The following is a 25,268-nucleotide window of genomic DNA, read 5'->3' as shown; positions in this document are numbered from 1 at the left end:
ATGTCCCATCTATCCCATAGTTGGGAAATTCCTATGTGAGTGGTGGTGTTCACAAGCAGAAATAATCTCCTCCAGAAACCACTCTGTGGTGGTCCTGCTTTCCTGCATCAGTTGGACATCAACCCGATGACTGCAACTACCTGTGTGGTTCAGGTCTACGGATAATCCATGAGGAAGCGCCTTCTAACTTCCGAATGTACAAAGCTGTGGTGGAGAAAATGCATCTTATACCACAGAATAAACTGTACACCATTTTACTAAGCAGCTGTCTTACAGAGTAACTGAGTAATAAATGTAAAACTAAACTAGATCAAAGTAGAGTGGGGTTCCGGTGTCCCTGTGGTGCCTCCTCACATCGCCCAGAGAGCCCATGGTGGTCACAGTTTTTAGTTCACAAGCTTCCTGCCAGATTCCCTGTCAAATACTCATTCACTGCCTTCTCAGACACTTCTGAAATGAAGATACCAATGGCATACTTTAAGTTTATTTATTTTGAGAGTGACAGAGACAGCATGAGTTGGGGACAGGCAGAGAAAGAGGGAGATAGAGAATTCCAAGTAGGCTCTGTGCTGCACAGAGCCCAACACAGGTCATGAACTCATGAACCGTGAGATCATGACCTAAGCTAAAATCAAGAGTAGAACGCTTATCCGACTGAGCCACCCAGGTGCCCCACTAACTGTATACTTTCCATCTCCTCCTTCTCTAGGATTTGGAGATTAAAGTACAGAGCCTTTCTCCTTCACTATGCAGGGTCCATCAACTGTACTACTACTGCTAGAGAGATTCTGGATCCCATTTCCTACTTCACATGAGATTAAATTGTCAGACACCCTTCTTTGATGTGAACACACAGTCCTCTGCTTCTGATAAAAGCTATAAACATTTCTGCACAAACCCAAATTGAGGGAGAATGTTAGAGATCTTCCTGGCTTTTGTTCAGGTATCAGGTATCAGCCTGCTTCCGAACTACTCGGTACAGGGAGAATACACATGGACATAATGCTTGACACGATAAGCGTTTTGACAGAGTAGAGAAAAAAATATGATGAATCACTGTAATATTATCTATGACCTTAGCTTTTAAGCCCATTGTGACCTTTCACACACATACATGGGTGTATGGAATATACATTTTGCAAAACGATAGCTACCCATACACATGCAAGGAATTCCAATTCTCTTCTCTTAAGTTTCCTTTTTGAGAGTTTGAACAACCTTCTAAATTTATCTTTTAAAGTGAAGTTAGAAAAAAAGTAATATAAAAGATTAATGACACAGGTGAAAATATAATTGAATTGATGTATTTAGAGAAAGCCTCAGAAACACCAGTGTGGAAGTTTTATATGTCAAGTTGTGTTCTCTTAGGTACCAGGATGATTTTGTTTACACAAAATTCCAAACACAAAGGCCTGGGGACATCCACTTAGCTTTTATTACATGACAAGGCAGTAAGACTGCAGGGAGAAATAAGTAGTGTTTTCACTTCAATTCTGAATAAGCCCATAATAATTTAACAAGTTTACACTGTGACAGGGAAATCATGGAGACAGCACTTTCTGATCAGGGATTGTAAAAAGAAGCAAATGGGTGATGAGTCTGGGGGCCACAGGAAGAAGGTCAAGTTTGCTTGATTTAAGCACACCACCCAATTGGTTCAACCCTGAGAGAGTCTGGCAGCTACAGAGCACAAGAGGAGAACAGACTCCCGCAATTCAGGGCAGCAGTCACTAGTAAGGATCCAAGAACGCATCTGCTCATCCTTACTATGTGGGTTCCAAGCAGAACCACAAGAGCCATCTTCCCATCTGGTTATGACATCACGGGGCAAAATTCTCAGCGCAGAAACCTTGGTCTTCTGTTTTGAATCATCTTTAACAAAGCCAAGGGCAGTCAGGGCTGAGGAGCAACTCAGCAGAAGAGCTCTGAAATATGTCCATTCTTTAAGAAAGAAGAGTTAATTTAAAAACTACAAGTTTGCAATGACTAGATTTTACCTTAGAGCTCCTTATACATTAAGAATGATGCATTCAAGCTTGAGCAAAACTTCGTTTCCCTCCTCTCTCAATAACGGTTTAAAGATTCCATTTAGTGTCCCAAATCCAAATTGACTGCAGACCCAAAGACCCCAATTATCAGGCTATTTGGGGGGGGGCGGTAATAAAGTAATGCTTGTTCAAATGTTGGTGTTTGCAATGGCCTACACAATGATCCTTCAACTTATGAATTGTCTTTGAATGTTTCTCTCTTTGTAAATTTGGAAAGGAGGTCGAAGTTGAAATCATTCCAGTAAGGCCCAAATAGAAACTCAGACACTTCCAGCGCCATGATGGTGGGAGCGCTCACACATGCCTCTACCTCTCTCCTTCAACTGCAATCCAAGACATTATCCGTCCCATCATGATCTGGCATCCAAACATTAATACGATAACTGTATTATCCTTTTTATTATCCCAACCTTGTAGGCCGCTTGTTTAGAAGGTTAAGTTAAATTCAGAGAGTCCCATGAATTCTATATATTCCAACAACCCAACCATTAACACATTTCTTTCCGGAGATTAAAATGCCAGGATTAGCAATGCAATACCAAATTCATACCCATAGATAAACAGGAATAGGCCTCTGTGAGTGTTTTTTAAAGGATTTCTCCAGATTGGCCTATTTATCTATTATATGCCTCTGAGCAAATCTAGGGAAAAAAAAAACTTCTAAATTAAGGATTAACTTGATAGGAGTTTTGATATCATCTACTCTAAGTGTATCATTACATGTCAAACCCAAAAGCCTCAGGTCCTTGACCTCTTAGAATGTGGTACTGTTACATACCTCTTTACTGAAAGTCACTCACTCATTCCTAGGTTCCCTTAGTCATATTGGCTGTCCTGTAACCAAAAAGTTCATTTCTACTACCACTCCCCAAGATACTGCCCCCTGCCGCCAGGCTTGATCCTCCCTACGGCGCCGCCAGGGTTGGTCCATCCATCCTCATTGCTTCCAACTGTCAGGAATATATTAGTGGCACCAACATCAGTGTGTGACATCAACAATCTCAATGTAACACACCCAACACTAAATCCACTTTTTCCTTCCAAACCTCCTTTTTCTTATATTCTCTTTTTTATGTTGTTCATCAATCACCCAGCCCAAAATGTCATTTAGTCCACCTTCATATTCAGACACCAATTTCTAGAAATTATTTCTGAGATCTCTAGGCCATTGTCATCAGCCTTATAATTAACATCCCCTAAAATCAATGTCTCCTATACACACTCTTTGGTACAGTTAGCACAATTATTTTTTTTTTATTTTTTTCCTAGTGTTTATTTATTTTTGAGGCAGAGAGAGACAGAACATGAGCAGGAGAGGAGCAGAGAATGAGGGAGACACAGAATCCAAGCAGGCTCCAGGCTCTGGGCTATCAGCACAGAGCCTGATGCAGGACTCAAACTCATCAACTGCGAGATCATGACCTGAGCTGAAGATAGACACTCAACTGGCTGAGCCACCCAGGCACCCCGGCACCCCGGCACAATTATTTTCTAAAGCGGAGCTCTGACAATGTCTGCTTAAAATACTAGTGGTTTCCCATCACCTATAAGGAAATGTCCAATGTCCTCAGCAACCTTCCCATCTCAAATTAGTTCCTAGTCTCATCTTACCCTAAGACCACCTACTTGTCACTCTGGTCCATTTCCCTTTTCTCAAGAATCACACAAATGGTTTCCTTTGCTTAATATGCTTCCATCTTTACTTTTCTCACAATTCTGCTTATTTTAAAATGCTACTTTCTCTATAAAATCTCCCTCACATCTCTAGGCCACTTAATCATTCCTGGGTGCTCCTCTAATACTCTGTTCACGCTAATTATATCATAGATCAACTCCACCCTCTTTGTCAGTCAGACAGTAACCTGCTTCAGGAAAAAGAAAATGGTATATTGTTCTTGGTATAGTTAAGATTTAATATACCTGCACATAGTAAGTGCTCAATTAATAGCCACTAGGTAAATATATAAACACAGTGAAAAATGCTTTCTAATTAAGATGTGAATTTGAGTCCTACTTTCGCTAGAATCAAACTCTGAGCTTCAATTCCTTCTCCTGTGGGATAAGATAACACTCTATGAAATGCTATTATAAGAATAAATGAGGGGCACCTGGGTGGCTCAGTTGGTTAAGCATCTGACTTTGGCTCAGGTCATGATCTCATAGTTCATGTGTTCGAGCCCCACATCAGGTTCTGTGCTGACAGCTCAGAGCCTGGAGCCTGCTTCTGATTCTGTGTGTCCCTCTCTATCTGCCCCTCCCCCACTTGTGCTCTGTTTCTGTCTCAAAAATAAACTATATATATATAAGAATAAATGAAATCAAATAGAAGTACTATGATGGATGCAAATATATTAGGTATGATCCAAGAGTTTAATCTTTTAATGAGTGTTCTTTCACCTGAAATATATCAAAGGTTAAGAAGAGATTCTATATAGCACCTGAGTGGCTCAGGTGGTTCTGCGGACAACTCTTGGTTTCTGCTCAGGTCATGGTCTCGCGGTTTGTGGGATCGAGTCCAATGTTGGGCTCTATACTGATAGCACAGAGCCTGCCTGGGATTCTCTCCCTCTCTCTCCGCCCTCCCCCCACCCCCACTCACGAGTGCACACATGCTCTCTCTCAAAATAAACATTTTTTTTAATTAAAAAAAAAGAGGATTCTATAGCCAATGCCCAAATTGGGGATGAATATAAACACAATGAAGAACAGGTTTTAGTTATTTTATCTGTCATAGCAATGATTCTAGAAATCAAAGATGACAAATTTAATGTAATCTGTCCAGCATTAGGATACTAGGTATTAGCGAGCAGAAGCACTAGATTATAAAACACAGGCTTCTGCTAAGAGACACGAATCCTAGTACCACATATTACTTTGCTGTCTTATTAGCGAATAACAGCAAAATGCTATTATTGTGATTACATGTATAAATGCTTTACCTATACTAACACATTTCATTCTTATAAGAATCCCATGAAATGGGGCCTATTATTCTCATTTTACATACAAGGAAATTGAAGCAGGAGTCAGTTCACGGTCCTTAGTTTGTCCCGGGAAGCGAAGCTATTAGAAGGCAGACTGGGATCTGTGTCTATACGGACTGGTTCTAGCCTGGTTCTAACCAGAGAGCCATGCAACTGTCTAAATAATGGTGTGACAGGCCAGCAAAAGGCCTGGCCCACAGCAAATTCTTGACAAGTGTTAGTGTCCTTTTGCATGTAATGGTGCTTGAGTGATGAGGACCCACGTGACGGTGATGGGGGCCACAACGTCATCCCCTGACTATACTCCTGTGCCCCCAGGGTTCTGTGAAGAGGGGACTGTCCGTATCATGTATTACCCACCTTCCTACAAGAATAGGATGTGAGAAAATTAGAAGAGATCAAGCCATTTTAACGAGCTATTAATTCATCCACTCAAATGGGATGTATTTTGTTCTTTCATTGAAACATTAAAATGTCGCTACCCTGGGCTGAGGCAAAGATAGAGAGCTCACCAGCTTTGTTCTTTCAGCTCTCCTGGCTGTCTTTTGACAGATCCCAACACATCAATTACATCTTCTATTACAGCCAGCGTGGTTCATTTTGTATTAACTGGATTTCCTTCTCCCTCCCTTCTCAGTGAGATGTTACAGTTCCCTCTTAGCATACCAATCATGGAGGAATGGTGGGGGACATGCTCTCCACACAGAGCTCACATCTCTGCAGGGCTCTTGGCCTGTGCCTGCTTCAGACCCGGGGAGTCCATTTGATTACAACTGCTGGGGCAGATCAGTCTTCCGAGTTCTTGCAACTGGGTTAATTCTCACCTGCCCTAGTTGGTACCAGAGTGCTTTTAATTGTTGTGTTAAGAATATGCTTCTAGTTTTAACACTCCTTTAAAATAAGTCCCATGTCTCTCCACAGTCACAGGATTCTTAGATTACATACTGGTGCATTATCAATATTTCATAAACCTATATTTAATAATTTAAAGATTCTATACTAAGTGCTTTACACTCAAAAATTCTCACAACAAAGTTATGACATAGTAAAGTTCAATTCTATGAAGACTTTTTGTTACATTTTAATATCTCTGAAATTAGGATGCTTCTTCTAATCAATATCATGTCAAAGTGGTGATCCAGTTTTTTCTCAGTGTACAAATGATATTCTTACATCTTAAAATCAGTAGTATTTTTGAGTCAACAAAATTTGCCAACTACCATACTGATTACCATTTTCGTGTTGAGGCTCGAGGTGTTTAAGGATTTGCCTAAGATTCACTGTATTTACATAGCAAGCTACGCAAACATATTTGTGTGTCCATAGAAGGAACTCTATCTTCTTTTTAATAGTTAACTGCAGCACAAAGACAGGAAACTGATCCCATCACATGTGCCTACAGCTCAGGCTCTGGAGTTTCACTGGTGCTCAAGTCCCAGTTCTGCCACTAAACTAAGCGTGTGATTTGGGGCCTGTTGCCTAAACTTAATAATCTTACCTGTCATCCAAGTAACTTAACCCCAGAGAGCTTCTTAGAGGATTGAGATCATCTATGTAAAAGTTCACAGCACAATGAGAGATGCATGTGGTCAATGAGTGGAAGTGGTAATTTCATAAAATAAGGGGGGCAGAAAAGGAACTTGTTAGGTCTGCTATGCTCTTTACCCCCAGGCCAGTTTTATTCCAAATAGTAGGATACCATTACCATAACTCTGTTCCCATCATCTCGAGCACATTTTGTATGGGATATATTCTAGTTTCAAACCTGGAGAAGTCTGCTGCCCATTCTGGCTGATGCTCTGCCCTCATTTCAGTTCTATATGTCATTCTAAGCATGTGCTTGGAGTAAGGTCCCATCCTTTGTGTTAGGTGGCATGAAGGAAGGAAGGGTGTGGAAGGAATTACCCTACCCTCCGGCCACTCCAAATCTAATGATGGGGATACACAAACATAAAATTCATGATAAAATATGGCAAAGGCTTTCAAACAAGTACAGATCCAAAGTCTACCTGCGAACATGTTAGGAAAAGTTCACATCTAACAGGGAGCATAAGGAATTCCCTCAGAAAAGAGGAAGCATTTAAGACAGGACTGGAGGGCAAGACAATAGACGTCAGATCCCAGGGGAATCCTAGAACAGAAATGCATAAGCAAAAACAAAAAGGCTATTTCTTTTTCTACCTACGATGAGCGGACTGTAACAGAGTAACTCTCCCATCAACAACAACAGAAGATTTTTTTTAAAATAAGGGGTACCTGATGGCTCAGTCAGTTGATGGTCCAACTTATAGTTTCAGTCACGATCTCATGGATTGGGAGATGGAACTCCGAATCGGCTTTGCACTGACAGAAAAGAGCCTGCTTAGGAGTCTCTCTCTCCCTCCCTCTCTCAGCACCTCCTTTGCTTGCTTACTCTCACTCTTTCAAAATGAAAAAAACATTAACAAAAAAAAATTCAAACAAATAACAATTTAAGATCATGAGGGTAACGAAGACAACAAGAACATGAGGGGCCAGCAGCCTAGAAAGAAGGAAAAGACACCGAAGGGAGCTCCATATTTGTTGCCTTTTTCCCTACTTGGGGAATTTGTGAAATCAGATCTCAAATCATAGTGACCAAACAGAAAGCAGCAGCCTGGGACTTGCTGCAATCTTACACGTTGGGGGAGGAAAAACAAAAAAAGAAAAATTCAAAGTTCAAGGATAACTAAGTTGGCAGGACTTGAGAGACCAAGGACTGGGGATAAAAAAAGAACCAGAGTACCTGGAACATTCTGCATGCAATTTCCTCCTCAGGTCTTTGATGACTCCTGAACTGCTCATTATCAGAGGAACAGGCTTTGAAACCAATCAGAAGGCAACTGATCAGAGGCTAAAAAGTCAACCGGTCACTTCGGCAATCTCAGCTTAGCAAAGGGCAAAATCTACTCTTCTGGATCCACCAAGTAGGAGGTTATCTGGTAAGTAACCTGAAGGGCCATGTCCTAGGAGTAAGAACAGATCAAGGGACACATGGGTGGCTCAGTGGACTGAATGTCTGACTTTGGCCCAGATCATGATCTCATGGTTCAGGAGTTCGAGCCCCATATCAGGCTCACTGTTGTCAGCCTGTCAGTGCAGAGCCTGCTTCAGGTCCTCTGTCCCCCTCTCTCTGCCCTTCCTCTGCTTGCGCTCTCCAAAATATAAAAATTAACAAAAAAAAAAACCAGATCAGAAATTAACCAGTTCACAAAACCTACTATGTACAGGACAGAAGTTATAGGGCCAACAGTGCCAATAGCACCAAGGTAAAGGATTCTAATCCAGAGGAAGTGGTCCCTAAGCCTTTCACAGATACCAGCCACGGCAGTTTCCCTCCCAACTACATTTATTCTCTGCTGTGTGGTCTCCAGTAAGGCAAACTCTTAGAGCCTCATGGTTTTCATTAATAAAATGATTAATTCATATTTTTTATCAACAAAATAAAATGATCAAATCTGATGATCTCTAAAATCTCTCAGTAACAGTCTATTTCTTCTATTTTATGGTTAATTTAAAAAATAATTAGAAGACCTGGGTAATTTTGATAATGCAAACGAAAACAATTACAAATCCACTGACCAACAGGCAGACGGAAGCTCACACTAGAAGGGCCTTTTCAGCCTGCTTCCACCTGGGGTGGTCTGTGCACAAGGTAAAACTGTGTGTGTTTATGAAGAAAAAAACTTTAGGAGTACTCTTACCAATAAGAATCTTACAAGTAGAATACACTAGGAATTAGTTAAAATAAGAACAAAAAAAAGAACACTAAAAATAGACAAATGAATTACTGAGCATGAAGAACCACAAACCTAATTAAAGAAAATCTTATTTAAAATCAAGGGTGTAGCAATTTAATGAGCAAGCAAAACTGTTCTGGGATTATGAATCAGACATCACCTAAATCCAATTAAAATGCTAAACTATAGACTACACATACACATAGACACACACACACACACACACACACTCAGGTTTTCAAATCTTGTAATGACGGAAAGTACCATTCTTTTATTTTGACCTTGATATATTTTTCTGCTAAATGGGATTTGGTGTTGGTCTACAATTACAAAAAGTAATTACAAACTTTAGGAAAAATCACAGTAGGATAAATGTGAAGGGAATGATTTGTTTATAAAACTAAAAATAACATTCTGTGGACCCTTTTACTTTAACAGCATTGGCAGACAGGGGCTTGACGCAATGCTCCAAGAACATCGTAGATTTTAACTAATGGGAATAAATCCCTCGAACTAGAACTATTCTTTACCAAATTTACAGACAAGGACTATAATATACCAAAGACATTACCATATCCACAGGGGACAGGATTTGACTTGTGGAACAATTAAATCCCTAATAATTTATACCTTATACTTCAACAAGAAATATTTCTTGTGCAACCAAAGAACTGCAAGGCTGCAAATATGCAATAAATTTAACAATGGCAGGTTAAGTTTCCCAATTTTTATGGGAAATGGTGTTTCTCTACAGCTTATCATCTGTAAAGAAATTTTTCCCCTCATAAAAAAGTACACTGACACAAATTAGTAGAAAGTCAAAGAAATCCTACATGCCTCACGATATAGTTGGCATAGACCTGGATTAAAATACCAGCTTTGCATTTGTCCATCTGTGACTCTGGGCAAGTTTCCAAAACACAGGGTCTGTGAAAGAAGTAAAGTACGAAAGACACTTAATACAAGTGCCTAGAGCTTTGTGTGTTCAGAATGAGCACCCATTCTCATCCTCCTAGTATTTATTCCATCTAATAAAGATTTGCCGAGTTCTTCTAATGAACAAGGTGATAGATTTAATATATAAGCCTGTAACTAGAAGAGGTGATTTGCATAAAGGATGTCTGGTCTTATTCAAAAAAGGAGAGCTGTTTTCTGCAGTCGTCTCCCATGGGAAGAGAAGATGGGGCCTGTGAGGAAAGCCCAGTGGCTATTTAGAAGGGCCCTCTGCATGCTGATGGGCTGCCTAGCTACTGTCTGGCCACCTCACTTGCAGCTCTTGACCTGTCAGCACTCCGCAGGCCTTGATCCCTGGGGAACTGGTGTCAGGCCTGCTGAATGGCCCCACGCTCATGAATACCAAGGCTCAGTCCGACTCTCTCCATCACTGAGTTGCTAGACAACAAAGCAAGTAGAGAGATTATGTCACAAACTCCTTGCTTTTGAACCCTGCTGCCCCGTCACCTTGGCAATTGAACACAAGTTTTGGATGATTCTGGTTCCCACTGCTTCTCGGCCTTTTGGTGAAGATCAAGTGGATGATCCTGGTTCCTGGGTCTCAGGTTTTTCTCAGCCTGGAGTACAGTTAAAGAACAGCGAACACAGCACACTTGTGGAAGACTTGCTACATGCTGTGGAGATAGAAGCTTATTCAAACTGCCTGCCTATCAGCTACAGAAAGGAAGCCCGTCCGCTTCACCAGAAGAGTCCCAGTCCCTGAAAAGGATGGACGGACTCTGGGGCTGAGACTCACCCAGAAGCACAGGACAGTGGAATGAATGGTGACAATGACCGCTCCCCCTTGTGACATCGTATCTTTTCTAGAAATATGGTGGTTACCAAATAGGCCCTGCAAGGTAAGGGCCCATTTCAGGGCTATTCCTTTGAAAAATATCAAAGGAATCAAATCTATCAATCAATCAAGGGACAGAGTTTGAGCTGTTGTTTTCTCATTCAAGTTGTTTTGGTGGGAAATGTGAGGAGATGCAAGCAGGAAACACAATAGAATAGATCTGCATGAGTCCATGAACTGCAATTGTTTTAGCCTAACAGTGACAGCATGCGCTGTGTTCCAGTATCTTAACCTACTCAATTTCATTGTGATGCCAAAATATCACTTATTCTGAAATGCACAAAATGTACTTTAGTAATTATGTACCATCTTTTCAAGGACTAAATATAAAAATAACGAGCAGGCCCATGGTTATGCTATGGTTCAAAATGCTTCTAAGGTTCTAATTAGCTTCACTAAAGAAAATAGCTTCCCCCCTCTTACCCACAAGGTAAAATCTTTTTCACAATATGACTAAATTAATAAAATACAGAAGTCTTCATGAGTAATAAGCTAAGATATACTTAATTTAGTATCTCGACAGAACAGGGAGAAAGTTGATTAGTTTCAGACAGCAGTAAGCCAAATTACAAGAGTCAAAGAGAATAAGACTTTCTAATTTAAAAGAATCGAGTTTTAATTAGGTGAATGGTTATTCAAGGAGAGGTAAGGGACACTTATCTCTCCTGTGCGGGCTTAGTGTTTGCCAAGGTGAGCCTCATATGATGCTGATTATTTCCTTTAAATGCTTGGTGTATTTTTTTTTATTTAAATAGTTTATTACCAAGTTGGTTTTCGTATAACACCCAGTGCTCTTCCCCACAAGTGCCCCCCTCCACGACAATCACCCCCTTCCCTCAGTTTGTTCTCAGCATTCAAAGGTCTCTCATGGTTTGCCTCACTCCCTCTCCCCAACTCTTTTCCCCCCTTTCCCCTTCCCATGGTCCCCTATTAGGTTTCTCCTGTTAGACCTATGAGTACAAACATACGGTATCTTTCCTTCTCTGCCTGACTTCTTTCACTTAGCATGACTCCCTCCAGGTCCATCCATTTTGCTACAAATGGCCAGATTTCATTCTTTCTCACTGCCATGTAGTATTCCATTGTATATATAAACCACATCTTCTTGATCCATTCATCATCCATGGACATTTAGGCTCTTTCCATGATTTGGCTATTGTTGAAAGTGCCACTATGCACACTGGTATAAAGGCTAGGTACCTCCCCCCAGATGAATGGCATCAAGATGGGTCATGATTGACCAGATTAGGTAATATTACCACAGATGGGGAGTCATTCAAGAAACCTGTGGTTACCAGGGCAAGGGGCTGGAGGCATAGAGCACCTTCACTCAGGAATCTCACAGTCTAGCAGGAGAGACAGTCAGGTATGGAATTAAACTCAATAAAATGGGATAAGTTTCATATAACAAATGCATTTATGAAAGGAATGAAGAAGAAAGTACTGATAAAGTATACGTTTGCCACAGAAAATGAATATCATATCCCTATCATAATGGGGAAAATATTACCTAATTGCTTCAAACTTTATGCATATAGTTCTGAAGAGCTAAAAAGTAAAAGCACGCAAATACATAAAAAATTAAATTCATTCTAGAGCAAACCAGAGTGCTACAAGCAACAATTGCTTTAACAAATTCCTGTTACCCAATTTCAGAGAAAACTTGAGATTTCTCTCATAGTTCTCTATTGCCAAAAGGGTCACAATTTGGCATATCTCACTGGTCATTTGTCATTTGTTATTTCCTTCATTTTGGAGAAATCCTGATATCCTTCTTCCTGCCCCATTAACTTTAGATTCTTCTGAAATGAAGCATGTGCACGGAGAGGCAGATTCATAAACTACACAGGTAGCATTTACCATCGACCTATAAGACTTCCTTCTGGTAACACTCAGGTTCCCTTGAAGTACCAAGTCTACCAGATGCCCAAGTCCCAGTAAAAACACCCAGACAGCACTATGCCCGGCTACTTCTTTCACATTTCTTGCTGTATTTCGTAACAGCTGACTTCAAAGGACGTTTCTGTTCCATGATCTGTAAAAAGAGCCCTTGCAGACCTGCAAAGCAAAGCACCTCAGAACAGAGAAACACTTGTTTGTAGGTACTGAGGACCAGACACCCAGGTCCCCTCAGATAGAATGGCAGGATTAGAGATTTCAGAAAATAATGACTGGCTTCCTGCTCCAGACCCTCCAACGTTCCTGAAGGGAGGCCAAAAGAAAAAGGCCCTTTCCATTTGCTGAGAATAAATGAATGGTTCCCTGAGCCCCATAAGGAGGCACCTCATCAAAGTTAAGTTCAATAGGCAGGAGATGAATCCCCTTAGCATAGATCACACAGGGACAGTTCTGCTGTGCACAGGATAAGAAATGAGGCTTTTAATCTCTCAACTTCAATCTTATGTTCAATGTAAAGCAAATAATGTATATGTAATATAAAATCATTATTTCATCCTTTAAGTGGTCATGAATACAGGGGCGCCTGGGTGGCTCTCAGTTGGTTTACTGTCCAACTTCTTCAGCTCAGATCATGATCTCACGGTTCATGGGTTCAAGCCCTGCGTCAAGCTCTGTGCTGACAGCTTAGAGCCTGGAGCCTGCTTTGGATTCTGTTTCTCCCTCTCCCTCTCTGCCCCTCCTCTGCTCATGCTCCATTTCCATATCTCAAAAGTAACTAAATGTTAAAAATAAAAATTAAAAAACTATGGACGGTACGTATTCTACCTTTCATTTATCTGCTCATCTTCCAAAGGTATTTACTGGATGCCTTTAATGTTCTAGGCTCCAAGAGTGCTGCCGTCAAGACAAGAACCTTGTCCTTATGGAGCTGATATCCTCACAGGGAAGAAAAACAGTAATCAAGTAAATTAATGAATGAAACAATATAACAATTTCAAATGATGATAAATGCTATGAAAAAAATAAGGAAGAATGAAGGAGGAGAGAATGAGTAGCAGATAAACAAAACAAAAAATCCCACAAAACTTGATGTGGCCAGGGAAAACTCTTGATAAAGGGAACCACTGAGCAGTGTCCATTGATATAAAGGAATGAACCATGTAAAAATCTGGAGAAATCTGCAAACCATTGAGGGTGATGACTGGTAACTCCCCCTGCCCACTGCAGTGATCAAATCCCATGACTCTAGCACTACCACATTGGACTGTGCTGAAAGCTACTCCCCTCAGTGTACAGGTGACAGAAGAGCAAGATGCATTTAAAAAATAATTTTGCTGGGTGCCTGGGTGGCTCAGTCAGGTAAGCCTCCGACTTCAGCTCAGGTCATGAACTTATGGTTTGTGAGTTTGAGCCCCGCGTCAGGCTCTGTGCTGACAGCTCAGAGCCTGGAGCCTGCTTCAGACTCTGTCTCCCTCTCTCTCTGCCCCTCTCCCACTCATGCTCTGTCTCTCTCTCTCTCTCTCTATCTCTCTCTATCTCAAAAATAAATATGTAATACAATTAAAAAATAATCTGGTTAAATAAGGGGGAACCAGATACATGTCTACCAGATATTCCTGCTTGGGAGTCATCCTCACATATTTCAGAAGCATAAAGAGATGTTTCATAAAGAGATAATTTGCTATATAAATAGATAATAAGAATACCAAAAAAGCTGGAGGGAAGAGCATTTGAAAGGATCCAAGGTGGCAGCAAGTTGGGCATGTTTGAGGACCAGAAAGAGGGGCTAGGAAAGAGTGAATGAGGGGAAACATGGCTGGAAAAGAGGCTTGGACTGTAGGCAGCGGCAGGCCAGGACTTGGAGGTGACAGCAAGACCTCTGACCTGGTTCCAAGTACAACATCCAGTCCCCAGAAGATCTGAGCAAGAGAGTGATGTCCTTTGATTTTTAAAAATGCATTCTGTCTGCTGTATGGGGAACAGATTGCAAGGGGCCGGAACGGAAGCTGGCTGTCAGCCAGGAGTGATGGCAGTCCAGGCCAAGAGCATGAGAGCTGGGATTCTGAGTCTGAGTTCCAAAGTGTTTCTTTGGACAATCATCGGAGTTAACATCACGTGCTCGCTGTGGCTCCTTTACTGTCGTGTAAGTTCACAACAGTTCTGTTGGGTAACACATGAGGCTCATTCACAGGTAAAGACAAAGGCTTTAGGTTAATCACTTGCTTCCTGAACATCCAAGCCCTGTCTGCCCTGTGAGGCTCTTACCTCTTGGCAGCATCTTTTCCACTGTGCTCAAATCCTACAAACCTCACACCACTCTCACCAATCAGAGGACTTCAAATTTCTGTCTCCATACTTATGGTGCTTTATGTCTCTCTAGGCAAGTGACTCTGTCAGGGTTCGGACCCAAGCCGACGGTGTACCAGAACGGTCTTTCCCACCACATACGTCTCCCACACTGGATAATGACAACCATGATGTGCCAAATGGGGTACTTCCTACTCGGTGAAAATACCACAGCATCTCTACCTTTAATGTCAGAAGCCTACAATCAAGATAATGACCATTTAGGGGCACCTGGGCGGCTCAGTGGGTTAAGCATCTGACTTCAGCTCAGGTCATGATCTAGTGGTTCATGAGTTCAAGCCCCACTTTGTGCTCTGTGCTGGCAGATCAGAGCCTGGAGCCTGCTTCAGATAATGTGTCTCCCTCTTTCTCTGCCGCTCCCCTACTTGAGGGTACACACTCTCTTTCTCTCTCTCTCAAAAATAAGTAAAAATTTAAAAAAAGAATGAACATTTAGCACATTAATGAAATTTCACCCAACTTGTCTAATCATTTCTGACTCATTTTTGTACTTTTTGACTATTACAGAAGTTTGTGTGCTTTCTTATACTTGCTGTACTTGCCATCTGTTTGTGTTCTTGCTGGTCTCCAAAATCTGGTAATTATTAGTGAATCACTAACTCATGTCTTGAAATACTTACTGTACACACCCTCATAGTTTTAATCACTGTAACCCTGAGATTGAAAAAATTCTCATGTAGAATTCAGATATTATCAAAGGAAAAAAATCACTGTATCTTTATTAAGGACTAGGTGGGGCACCTGGGTGGCTCAGTTAAATGTCTGACTCTCGATCTAAGCTCAGGTCACGATCTCACAGTCATGAAATGGAGCCCTGCATCAAGCTCTGCACCAACAGCATGGAGCCCGCTTGGGACTCTCTCTCTTCCTTTCTCTCTGCCTCTCCTTCACTCGTGCTTTCTTTTTCTCTCTTTCTCTCAAAATAAACATAAAAATAACAAACTATGGAATATAAGAACTCAAGAAGGACTTTAGATCCACCCAGTGTGGTGGCTGTCAACCCTGGCAGCACATTAGCCTCACCTGGAGTCTTCTGCCCACCTGACCAATTACATCAGAATTTCTGAAGACAGAATTTCTGTAACTTTTAAACTCCCCAGGTGATTCTAATGTGCAGCCAGGGTGGAGAATCACTGATCTAAACCAAGTGCCTCCTGCTCGTCACTTGCAAATAAACGAAAAGGAGATCCAGAGAGGATAGTAATGTGCCATGGGTAAAGCCAATGCGAAGGAGAACCACAAACAAAACCTGCGTTTCCAGACCCATGGTTTTCAATTTGCATTTAACATCCCCAAGACATAGATAAATGTAAGGGAACAGAGGGGTTCCAGCCATTGCAATCCTGATGATTCTATTACCCAAGCTTCATTTCTTCTGATTCTCCACCTTCCGGGTCTTGCCCCAGTTGTCAAACTAGTCAAGCTTGGAGGAAAGTCCTGCAGAAAAGCTAGGCTCTGACTCCACAAAGCACCAATAACTGACCGAGGTGCCTTCTCCTCCGATACAGACATACTCGTGAGTGGGCAAACCTCTAAAGACCACTGAATGGTCACAAAATACCCTGCTCTACAGTCACACAAGAACAGCCTTTGACTAACTAGTCCCACATTCAGACACTTGACCTAAGAAAGTAACCACTGATACGCACCCATTTTTTGGCACACAAAGATGTTTACAGAAGCACTGTTTATGTAGGGGGAAAGTGGGATCATCACAGAAACACTGTGAAAACAAATTTCAAAAGGTACCCTTAAATTTTAAAAAGCCACAAAACATGTAATACATGCCCAATTTGGTAAAAGCAAATATGTATCCACATAATGAAAAAAAGAGAAAGTGGTTGGGTTAAGGGTGGCTTTTGTTATCTTTCCTCTTTTTAAATTTCCCCAGTTTCAAGTTTTTCTATAAGGCATATGTCTCTCATTTAAAAGAATAGAAAAAGATATATATTTTCTAAAGCAGCAGGACAATAAATACATGTACAGAATTGTATTAGCAACTTATTTTTGATACCTTTCTGCTTATGTCTTTTTTCCCTTTAGACCAAGGACATGAACCAGGCACATACTTCCGGCCACATTCTACACACAGAATAAACATTTTAATGGGAGACTCAAATTAGAATCTCCCTGACTTCACTTATGTAAGTCAAAAGCTAAGAAAAGTGTTAGTGTCACAGACTATTTCTTCATGACATGAGAGACCAACATATTAACACAGTCCATTTTTCCAGTCTCCAGGTTATTTAACAGATCTCAACAATATTTATTAAGCACTTTCCATGCACCAGGGACTCTTCTAGGCTTTGGGAACTCTGTGATGAACAAAAAATGTCTAAAAGTCCCACTTCCTGTGGCTTTTATAGTCCAGTGGGAGGAGACAGACAATAAACATGTTAATGAGAAGTAAAATGAAGCAGAGAGAGAGGGGTATGGCGTGTGGAGGATGGTGAGTGGGGGAGGGGTGCTGCTATTTTAAACAGAGTAAGCTAGGGAGTGCCTTCGTGGTGAGGTCACATTAGAGAAGGACCTGAGAGAGGCGGCCAGTCCAGAGGGTATCTGAGAGGAAAAACATTGCCAGCAGCTTCCTGGTAAATAAAGGGGAAAACATCTTTCCTGTTTCACTATTCTTTGGGTCATTTGGAATTACATTCCAGATATAGGTTTAGTCAGTTTGCAGCTACAGAATGGCCACACGAATATCTTCTGTGGAAAGGGGGGACCAAAGAAAAAAATTAAAGAGGAAAAAAAGGCATTTGTGCATATCAACATTTGGGAAAATCTCAAATCTTTGTCTTTTCAATAATGCTTAAGCGGACTATATAAAAAGCCATTTATGATGGAGAAATACCAGGTTGAATTGGTTAAAAAACAAAACATTTCCTGGATCTTCCCTAAAATATGTATTCTATGTACTCATTATATATCTTCGGGGAAAGGACATGCATGAGCCATCTATTCAACACAAAATTATTTCTAAAAATCTTTAACTTCTGTTATGAAATAGATGTTCACACATTTAACATCAAAAAGGCTAACAGTCTAATGCATAAGCCTTAATTTTATGACAAAGGATGCTTATTTCTGCTCAATAAGTTTTTCAAAATACCACGTATATATTATGAAATAGACCAAAAAATGTTTAAGATACTTACAGAAATCAATTTATCACCAATGCTTTTGAAGTACAAGAAACTCAACTTTCCTGTCACATAGAAAAAAATAAGCACTAGAAAGAGAATCATAAATACCCTGACTTCAACCCGTAAAGCACACTTCAGTTAAACTATCAAGTGAATGATCCTTCAGAGTTTAAAATAAAAATTTACACTATACTTATAGACAAGGTTTCCATTGAGCGGAACCACCATAACTGTAGCTTAGTGAAGAACAATCACATAGCACAAGGCTGCCTTTCTTCCTCTGGGTTTTAGGTTCCCAGCGAAATCCTCAAGAGCGGAGATCATTTGAATAGGATTTGAATTTCATTTTAACTCAAATTTAGCATCTCTCAATTTACATGATCAACTACGCTGCGTTCCAGCATCACTTCAGATCACTCAGCAGTAAGTGAAGATCCTCTTTAGAGTGTATACAAGAGGAAGCATCTCCTCTAGGGATGAGCTCAAGACTCTCAGGAGCTATCGAGATTTTAACTTCTTATAGACTAAGTTTTAGGTCCAGAAATGCAAGGATAATGGCTAATGACCTTTTCAAAAGTGGAGGCTGGGTCCTAGGCAAACGAACATCACATCAGAAGCATAATTCCTCCTTCCTATAAAACTAGGAGGAGAAGTTAAAAAAAAAAGTCCCAGGTTCCTTCTAAATCTTTCCAGATCTCATGGTCATAAATTCCTTCCTTTTTGAGAAGCCTGGGGATTTTTAAGAACAGAGCCATCAGGAGAGAGAAGGATGGAATTCTTACTAAAGACTGGAAGGTAGAACTAAGATTCCTCCCAAATCCCCCAGATTTGTCTATGACCTGAACTAGTAAACAAGTCATACAGTCTCTTGAAATGCCCAGGCCATATTAGGTTACACTGCCAAGAATGTTATCTAACTCTGACACTGAATTATGGCTTTTAATAACAGAGTCTGGAATTCCTGGCTCTTGGATGTCTGTCTGCCACTAGAGAGACCAGTAAAAGGTAGTTTAATGCCCAATAAGTAAGTATATAAATTCTAAATGGGGAGGGTGACATTGTTTGGCCTGGGACATTAAGACCAAGCAGAAATGGTATTTTTCTCTTAAGACACATACAGAGAAGCTAAGTGGAAAACTGAGGCCCAAGGGTTTCTTAAATACTCAAATGATAGAGAATCAGGAGAGCTCAGGCTTCGGAAGACCCTTAAGGCATCGCCCCGTGGAACCCTGTGTGTGACTCCTGCACTCAGCAACTCCACAGCACCGTCATTCAGTTTCAGTCTGAACACAAGAGAACGCTTCACCTCCCAAGGAAGGCTCTCCCCTTCGTAAACAGTTCGTCCATCCTTGTGAACACGTCCCTTTACTAAAGAAGTCTGCTTTCTGTAATTGCTCACTAACCCTGGTTTGATGCCATAAAGCTGGGGCCCCAAATACACTGGCCTTGGGTTTGAGGCAGGGGCAAAATGAGTGGCACAGGCCAGGAGCCAGACCATAAGTGAGGGCGACTGGGCCAACTAACCGGCACGCTGCCCATATAAATGGCCAGCTGCTTTCTGCTCCAGCTGCCTGGTGCCATGTGGGGCACGGGTCCCTGCTGTCAGTTTTTGTGATGAAGAAAAGGCAGAAATCGGATTTTAGTAGAAACAGCTTGATTTCTGAATATATAAGGAATAAATTATGGAGTGCCAACCGCTCTTAGATATCAATTAATCCAACCCTATCATTTTACAGAAAGAGAAAACGAGGGTCCAGCAGAGAAAAAGGGACTGACCCAAAGCCAGTTAATCAGAGGCATGTCTGGAGGAGGAGGGAGCATGAGGTCCCATCTCTCCCACCACAAAAGTACAGTCTGTGAGTCAACAGGGCATTCAGCCTATAGACTTGTTAAAGTATTCTGAACAATCCGCTTTAGATCGTTTCCTGTGTGCATTATTAACTCATGAGAGTTTTTACAGTGTCCTTTCAAGTTGAGAGAGACTATGGAGCAGTAGTTACACGCACAGACTCGGGAAACAGACTACTTAGGTTTGCAAGCCCAGTTCCACCACTTGCCACATGCGTGGCCAAGTTATCGCTCATATCTGGGTCCCATTTCCTCAGTCTGTGAAATGGAGGTAATAATAGTACCCATTTGAGCGTTGTTTTAAGACCTAAAGGAGCTGATACACATAAGATGCCTACAACATGCCTGACACAGACGCTACATGGCCAGTACTATCATTTCTCAAAGAGAGAACTACGATATACTTAAGAAGAGAGTCAATGCAAACATACCAAGTAAAGGAAAATGTAAGACACATATTCTAGAAAATTATGAGTCCTATAAAAAATTAATTATAGCAGCCAGTTCCTTTAAAGAGGTTAAGGCAAAGGTAGACTTTACCAATTAAAATAACGGCCACAAATGTAGCAAAGAGTTCATGAATTACAACTCTCAGGGGCGACTGGGTGGCTCAGGCAGGTGAGCGCCCAACTTTGGCTGGGGTCAAGATCTCATGGTTTGTGAGTTCGAGACCCACATCAGGCTCACCGCTGCTGTCAACACAGAGCCAATTTAGGATCCCCTGTCTCCCTCTCTTTCTGCCCCTCCCCCTCTTGTGCTCTCTCTCAAAGATAAACATTAAAAACAATTTAAGAAACTCTTAGCAACGCCAACACTAGAAAGTTGTCAGTAAACTTCCTGATTTCTCCTCCAACCTCAGACAAGTGCTAGAATGCATGGGATGTGCTCCATCCAGGACTCCCGGCCAAGCTAAACAGTTTAACCACCTCTTCCCTTCCTCCATCTCTAAGTACCATTAGGAACCAAGTCCCTCAAAAGTTCTTCCATTCAGCTATATGTTTAGTTTTCTCATTTACTTTTGTTCTATACACTGGCAATGGACAAAGACAGCAAACACGCTCTTTTTAAAAGGGGGGACACAGTCGGTTAAGCGTCTGGCTTCCGGCCTCGGCTCAGGTCATGATCTCACAGTTCGTGGGTTCAAGCCCTGCGTCGGGCTCTGGGCTGACAGCTCAGAGCCTGGAGCCTGTCTTAGAACTCTATGTCTCCCCCTCTCTGACCCTCCCCACTCATGCTCTATCTCTCTGTCTCAAAAAAAAAAAAGGGGGGGGGTGGGGCTATGAAAAGGATCATTCCTTCAATGTCACAACCCAGTCACACACTGTCTCGATACACACAGATCCACCATATTGACCATACAGGTCCTTGCTAGGATGAGATTTAAATTTAAGCCAAGACAAAGCACAAATGGAACAGGAGAATCCTTAAATGTTCAACAAGCATCAGAGGGAGCTGGAACACTCTGTCTCAAGTCAAAGAAGCCACACAGAAATCAGCACAACCAACCACTCTGGCCTCAAAGCACAGGAGGGTCAGTAAAGAGCTCTTCCCCAGGGCTGCCACAGCCTCGGTGCACCCTCAGGGTCTTCTGATCCAGTTTATGGATAAGTGTATCACTGTGTACAATGCTTCTAAGGATTAATATTTATTGGTTGCTATGTGCCAGCTACAGATGTAAGCATGGTCCCATCTGTAAAGGAAACATCCAGAATAGGCACATATACAGAGAGTAGACTAATCATTGCCTCAGGCTGGGGGTCTGGAGAGGGAAAACGGAGTAACTGCTAATGCACACGGGGTTCCTTTTTGGAATTAGTGCTGAGGGATGTACAACTCTCAGAATAGTAAAAGCTGTTAAATTGCATGCTTTAAATGTGTGAATTGTAAATGTGAATTCTTTCTCAACAAAGCAGTCATATTTCTCAAAAAGATTTTAAAACACTGGTGCAAAGTAAAAGTACTAGTGTATTCTAAGAGAATCTAGGTCTTTGTGAATGAGAAACCATAACTGCAGAAGTGGCAGAAACCCAAAATTATTTAAGGAAAAAAAACAGACAGAAAGTTTATATGGAAAGGGGAGTCGACTTACTATTTAACTGAATTTCAAGACGGTGGATGTGTTGGGATGTCACCCCAAATGCACAGACGTTACATGATGGTGTAACTGAATTCTGACCTTCTCACCTAAAGCTAGCAGTTCCAAAAATAAAGGAATTAGAGGATAGGTGAGATTTTAAAAAAAAAAATCATGCAAAAGCTGATGTTCACTTTTTGAAGACTCTGAATTTAAAAGTTTACAAATGTAAGGATCCTCTGGTACACTGCGCTTCATGTTCACAAAATAGGAATACAGATTCACAACTAAAATGTATACCATTTCCTAAGATGAATTTAGAAATATGACTCTAACTTGACTAGAAAAAAGTAAGGCCTTCAAGTTCTGCAGCTGAGGGCAAGACAGGGGCAGCCAGATCAGTGATGGCAACTCAGTGCTTGAAATTCAGGAAACCTATTTAAGAGTAAAGTGAAGGGTTTCCCAAGCTACACAGTCATGTATCTCCTTATAGCGAGACTTGAGCAAAAATCAATGCAATCTCTGACTAACGTGTCTCCTAATGTGGCAATATGTCAAATGATGATGTGGAAGTTTCATAGCTATTAGCAAACACAGTGTTAACACTCTTTTGGAAACAGAATAATGAAAATAGAGAACTTGGTTTACATTATTTAACCTTTAACGTTAGCAAACCCTTTATTCCCACTATGTCTTAAGCATTGTTTGTATGGAAAATAAGCTTTCTATAAGAACAGGCAAGCCATTAATTGATCCAATGTGCTGGCAGTTCTGGAAAACCTTTTTAGACAGGAAGACGGGAACAAATGATGCCTCTTGCTGTTCAAAAAAGCCAAGTTTAACATTCCAAGGATATGCACAGAGAAACATTTAAAGAACCCTGCAAATTAGCTACCAATCTTTCTGGAATTTACAGGATGGAAAAAAAAAAAAACCCTCCTTCACAACCCCTCAAATCAAGGTTTAAATATTAAATGTTTATTTAAAGATACTTTACATGACCTAAAGTGCTCCTCCATAGTCCTCCAAATCCTTGAATATCATAAAGTTTAAGTAGTGCTCCTAGGACTCAATGTCGGGGTACAATCTTTTCCCCTACAAAACTGTTGGGCTCTAGAAAACGTATCAAATGCTCCGAAATACTCTATCACAGCTTTTCGAAGACGTGAACTGTCTCTCCTTTTCATTAATTAAGGGGCTGCATTTTTCTGGCCTATGTGTTAACATCACTGAACTTCCCCCACTCCACCGTTTGTGGTAAGGTTGACAATTTCCTTGTGAAGACAGCTGGTGTTGATCACCAGACACTGACCAATTCTATCCTTCATTAACAGGTAATACAGCTCTCAGAAGGAAAAGTTGTCCCCAACAGTGCACAGTCCCCCAACAATACAGCCAAAGCTTGGTGTTCCATTTCAGTAGCATAACTGTTTATTAAAACCCGGATTTTAAAGAAAATGACATTTTTGATTAGGCAACTCCTATCAGAAGATGCATTTGTCATTTCTATTTCCTCCCCCTCCTTCTGGATGCCACAGCCTCAGTCCAGGAACCCCTCTGGGGAAAGAGGGCCCAATTCAAGGAAGCCAGACTGCTGAAAGTGGCTGATTATGCTGACGAGGCTGGAGAAGACTTATTTTTTGTTCCTACCGCGGAAGCACTGGCATGTCAGGCCTAAGAATAAATAAATTCGAGTTTGGGGGCAGTAATGTATTTCTAGCCCTGGCACCCTGCAATCATTAAGAAAAGCTTATTCTTTCTACCCTGAAATCGCTTCACTCTTGTGGGAAAGAAAACCTTCAGCATATTTAACTTCCCAATCATGCAAAAGATAAGGCAATACTGGAGAAGTAGGCATAACTTTGTGGCCACCATGCTTTCCTTGGCAGGTTGAGGATTATTTACCATCGTGCCTGCCCGTCAGCTTCTCCAAATGACACTGAGCACAGGACTTTTATTATTATTTATGACGTGCGCCAACCCAGGGGAGGGGAAACTCTTAATCTCCCAGAGCTGAAACCTGACTAGAAGGAGCAAGTTAGCGGCGGTGAGCTGCCAGCACCCGTAACCCTACCCACCGCCTGACACAGAAACGCCTGCATCAGTAGTATACCTGATGCACACAGTGCAGAGCTGAGTTATCAGATCTGCTGGTTCCAAACAGGTGCGGGGCAGGTCCACAACTGAGAACAATACGTGAGCCCTGCCCCCAAACTTCACCTTCCAGATCCTCCTCGGAAAAGTTAGCCCACCTCGGCGAACCCACGTCCGACGCTTACCTAATCGCAACACACTCTCCGGCTCCCCCGCCCCCTCCCGCCCCCGCGATCGGATTAGTCCTCCGGTCTTCGTAAACCCCCTTGAAGTAACGCAAGGCAAAACTTAACAGATCCAGGAAACAGAGACGCGTCTTCTGCGCAGACTTCACAAAAAGGAGCTAGGAGGCAGGCGCTGGATCCTTCTCGGCGCCTCCATCCCCTGGGGCTCCCCTCCCCCCGCGTCCGCAGCGCACCGGCCCCGGCCGCTTACCTGCATGGGACATGGTGATGGTCTCGTTGGTGTTGGAGCCCACGTTGAAGATGACCACCGCGGAGGCGTTCTGTAGGAACGCGTTCCGGATCTTATCCTTGTACGTGCAGTTGCCCTTGGGGATGAGGGCTATCCAGTTCTTGCCGTGGGCCGGGGCGGCGAACTTGGTGTTGGGGTCGCAGGCGAGGCGGTCGTGGGCCGAGCTAGCCATGACCACCTCCCCGCGGGCGTCCTGCTTGGGCGAGTGCTCCCCGTAGCGCCCGCACTCAGTCTTCTCCGTGTGCAGCTCCGTGCCGCCGCCGCCGCCCGCCACTCCGGGCCCGGGGTCCGGCGCGGGCTCCGCGTAGGTGATGTTCACGAAGGCGGTGTACCATTCCTCCTTCTCAGCCACGGTGAAGTCCAGGCAGAGCAGATGCACGAAACAAAAGGAAAGCAGCCATGTTGAGAGAGCCAGACTGCGGCACGCTTGGATGAGAGACATTGCCATCTTTATCCGCCGGGGCCCCCTCCCCTCCCCCCGCGCCCTCCCCCCGCCCCGTCCCTCCTCCCGGGCCCCGGCCAAACCCGGGCCGGCGGCCTCTCCTCCTCCTCCGGCTCACTCCCGGGCCCGCGGGCCCGCGGCCGGGACGCGCAGCCGCCGCGGGGGCCGGATTCCGAGCGCGGGGATGGTGCCGGCCCCTTCCCCTTTCAGCTGGAGCGCGGCGGTTGCATTTCTCTTCGCGGGTGCTGGAGGGGCACGGGCGGAGGAGGCGCTTGGGCTTGCGGAGGA

The 25,268-nt window shown here is 42.5% G+C and overlaps 1 protein-coding gene across 1 annotated transcript in view; it reads right to left on the bottom strand.

Moving 5' to 3' along the window:
• Positions 1–24,986, bottom strand: part of RNF150 (ring finger protein 150) — a 249,739-nt gene extending 224,753 nt beyond the window's left edge. The window contains exon 1 of the mRNA XM_029940745.1: positions 24,500–24,986. Within this exon, the coding sequence (XP_029796605.1) occupies positions 24,500–24,986 (487 nt within the window). The remainder of the gene's footprint in view (positions 1–24,499) is intronic.
• Between the last annotated feature and the right edge of the window lie 282 nt (positions 24,987–25,268).

This window comes from Suricata suricatta, chromosome 1 (assembly GCF_006229205.1).
Source record: "Suricata suricatta isolate VVHF042 chromosome 1, meerkat_22Aug2017_6uvM2_HiC, whole genome shotgun sequence".
NCBI classification, from domain to species: domain Eukaryota; kingdom Metazoa; phylum Chordata; class Mammalia; order Carnivora; family Herpestidae; genus Suricata; species Suricata suricatta.
This window is presented reverse-complemented; position numbering and strand designations above follow the sequence as displayed.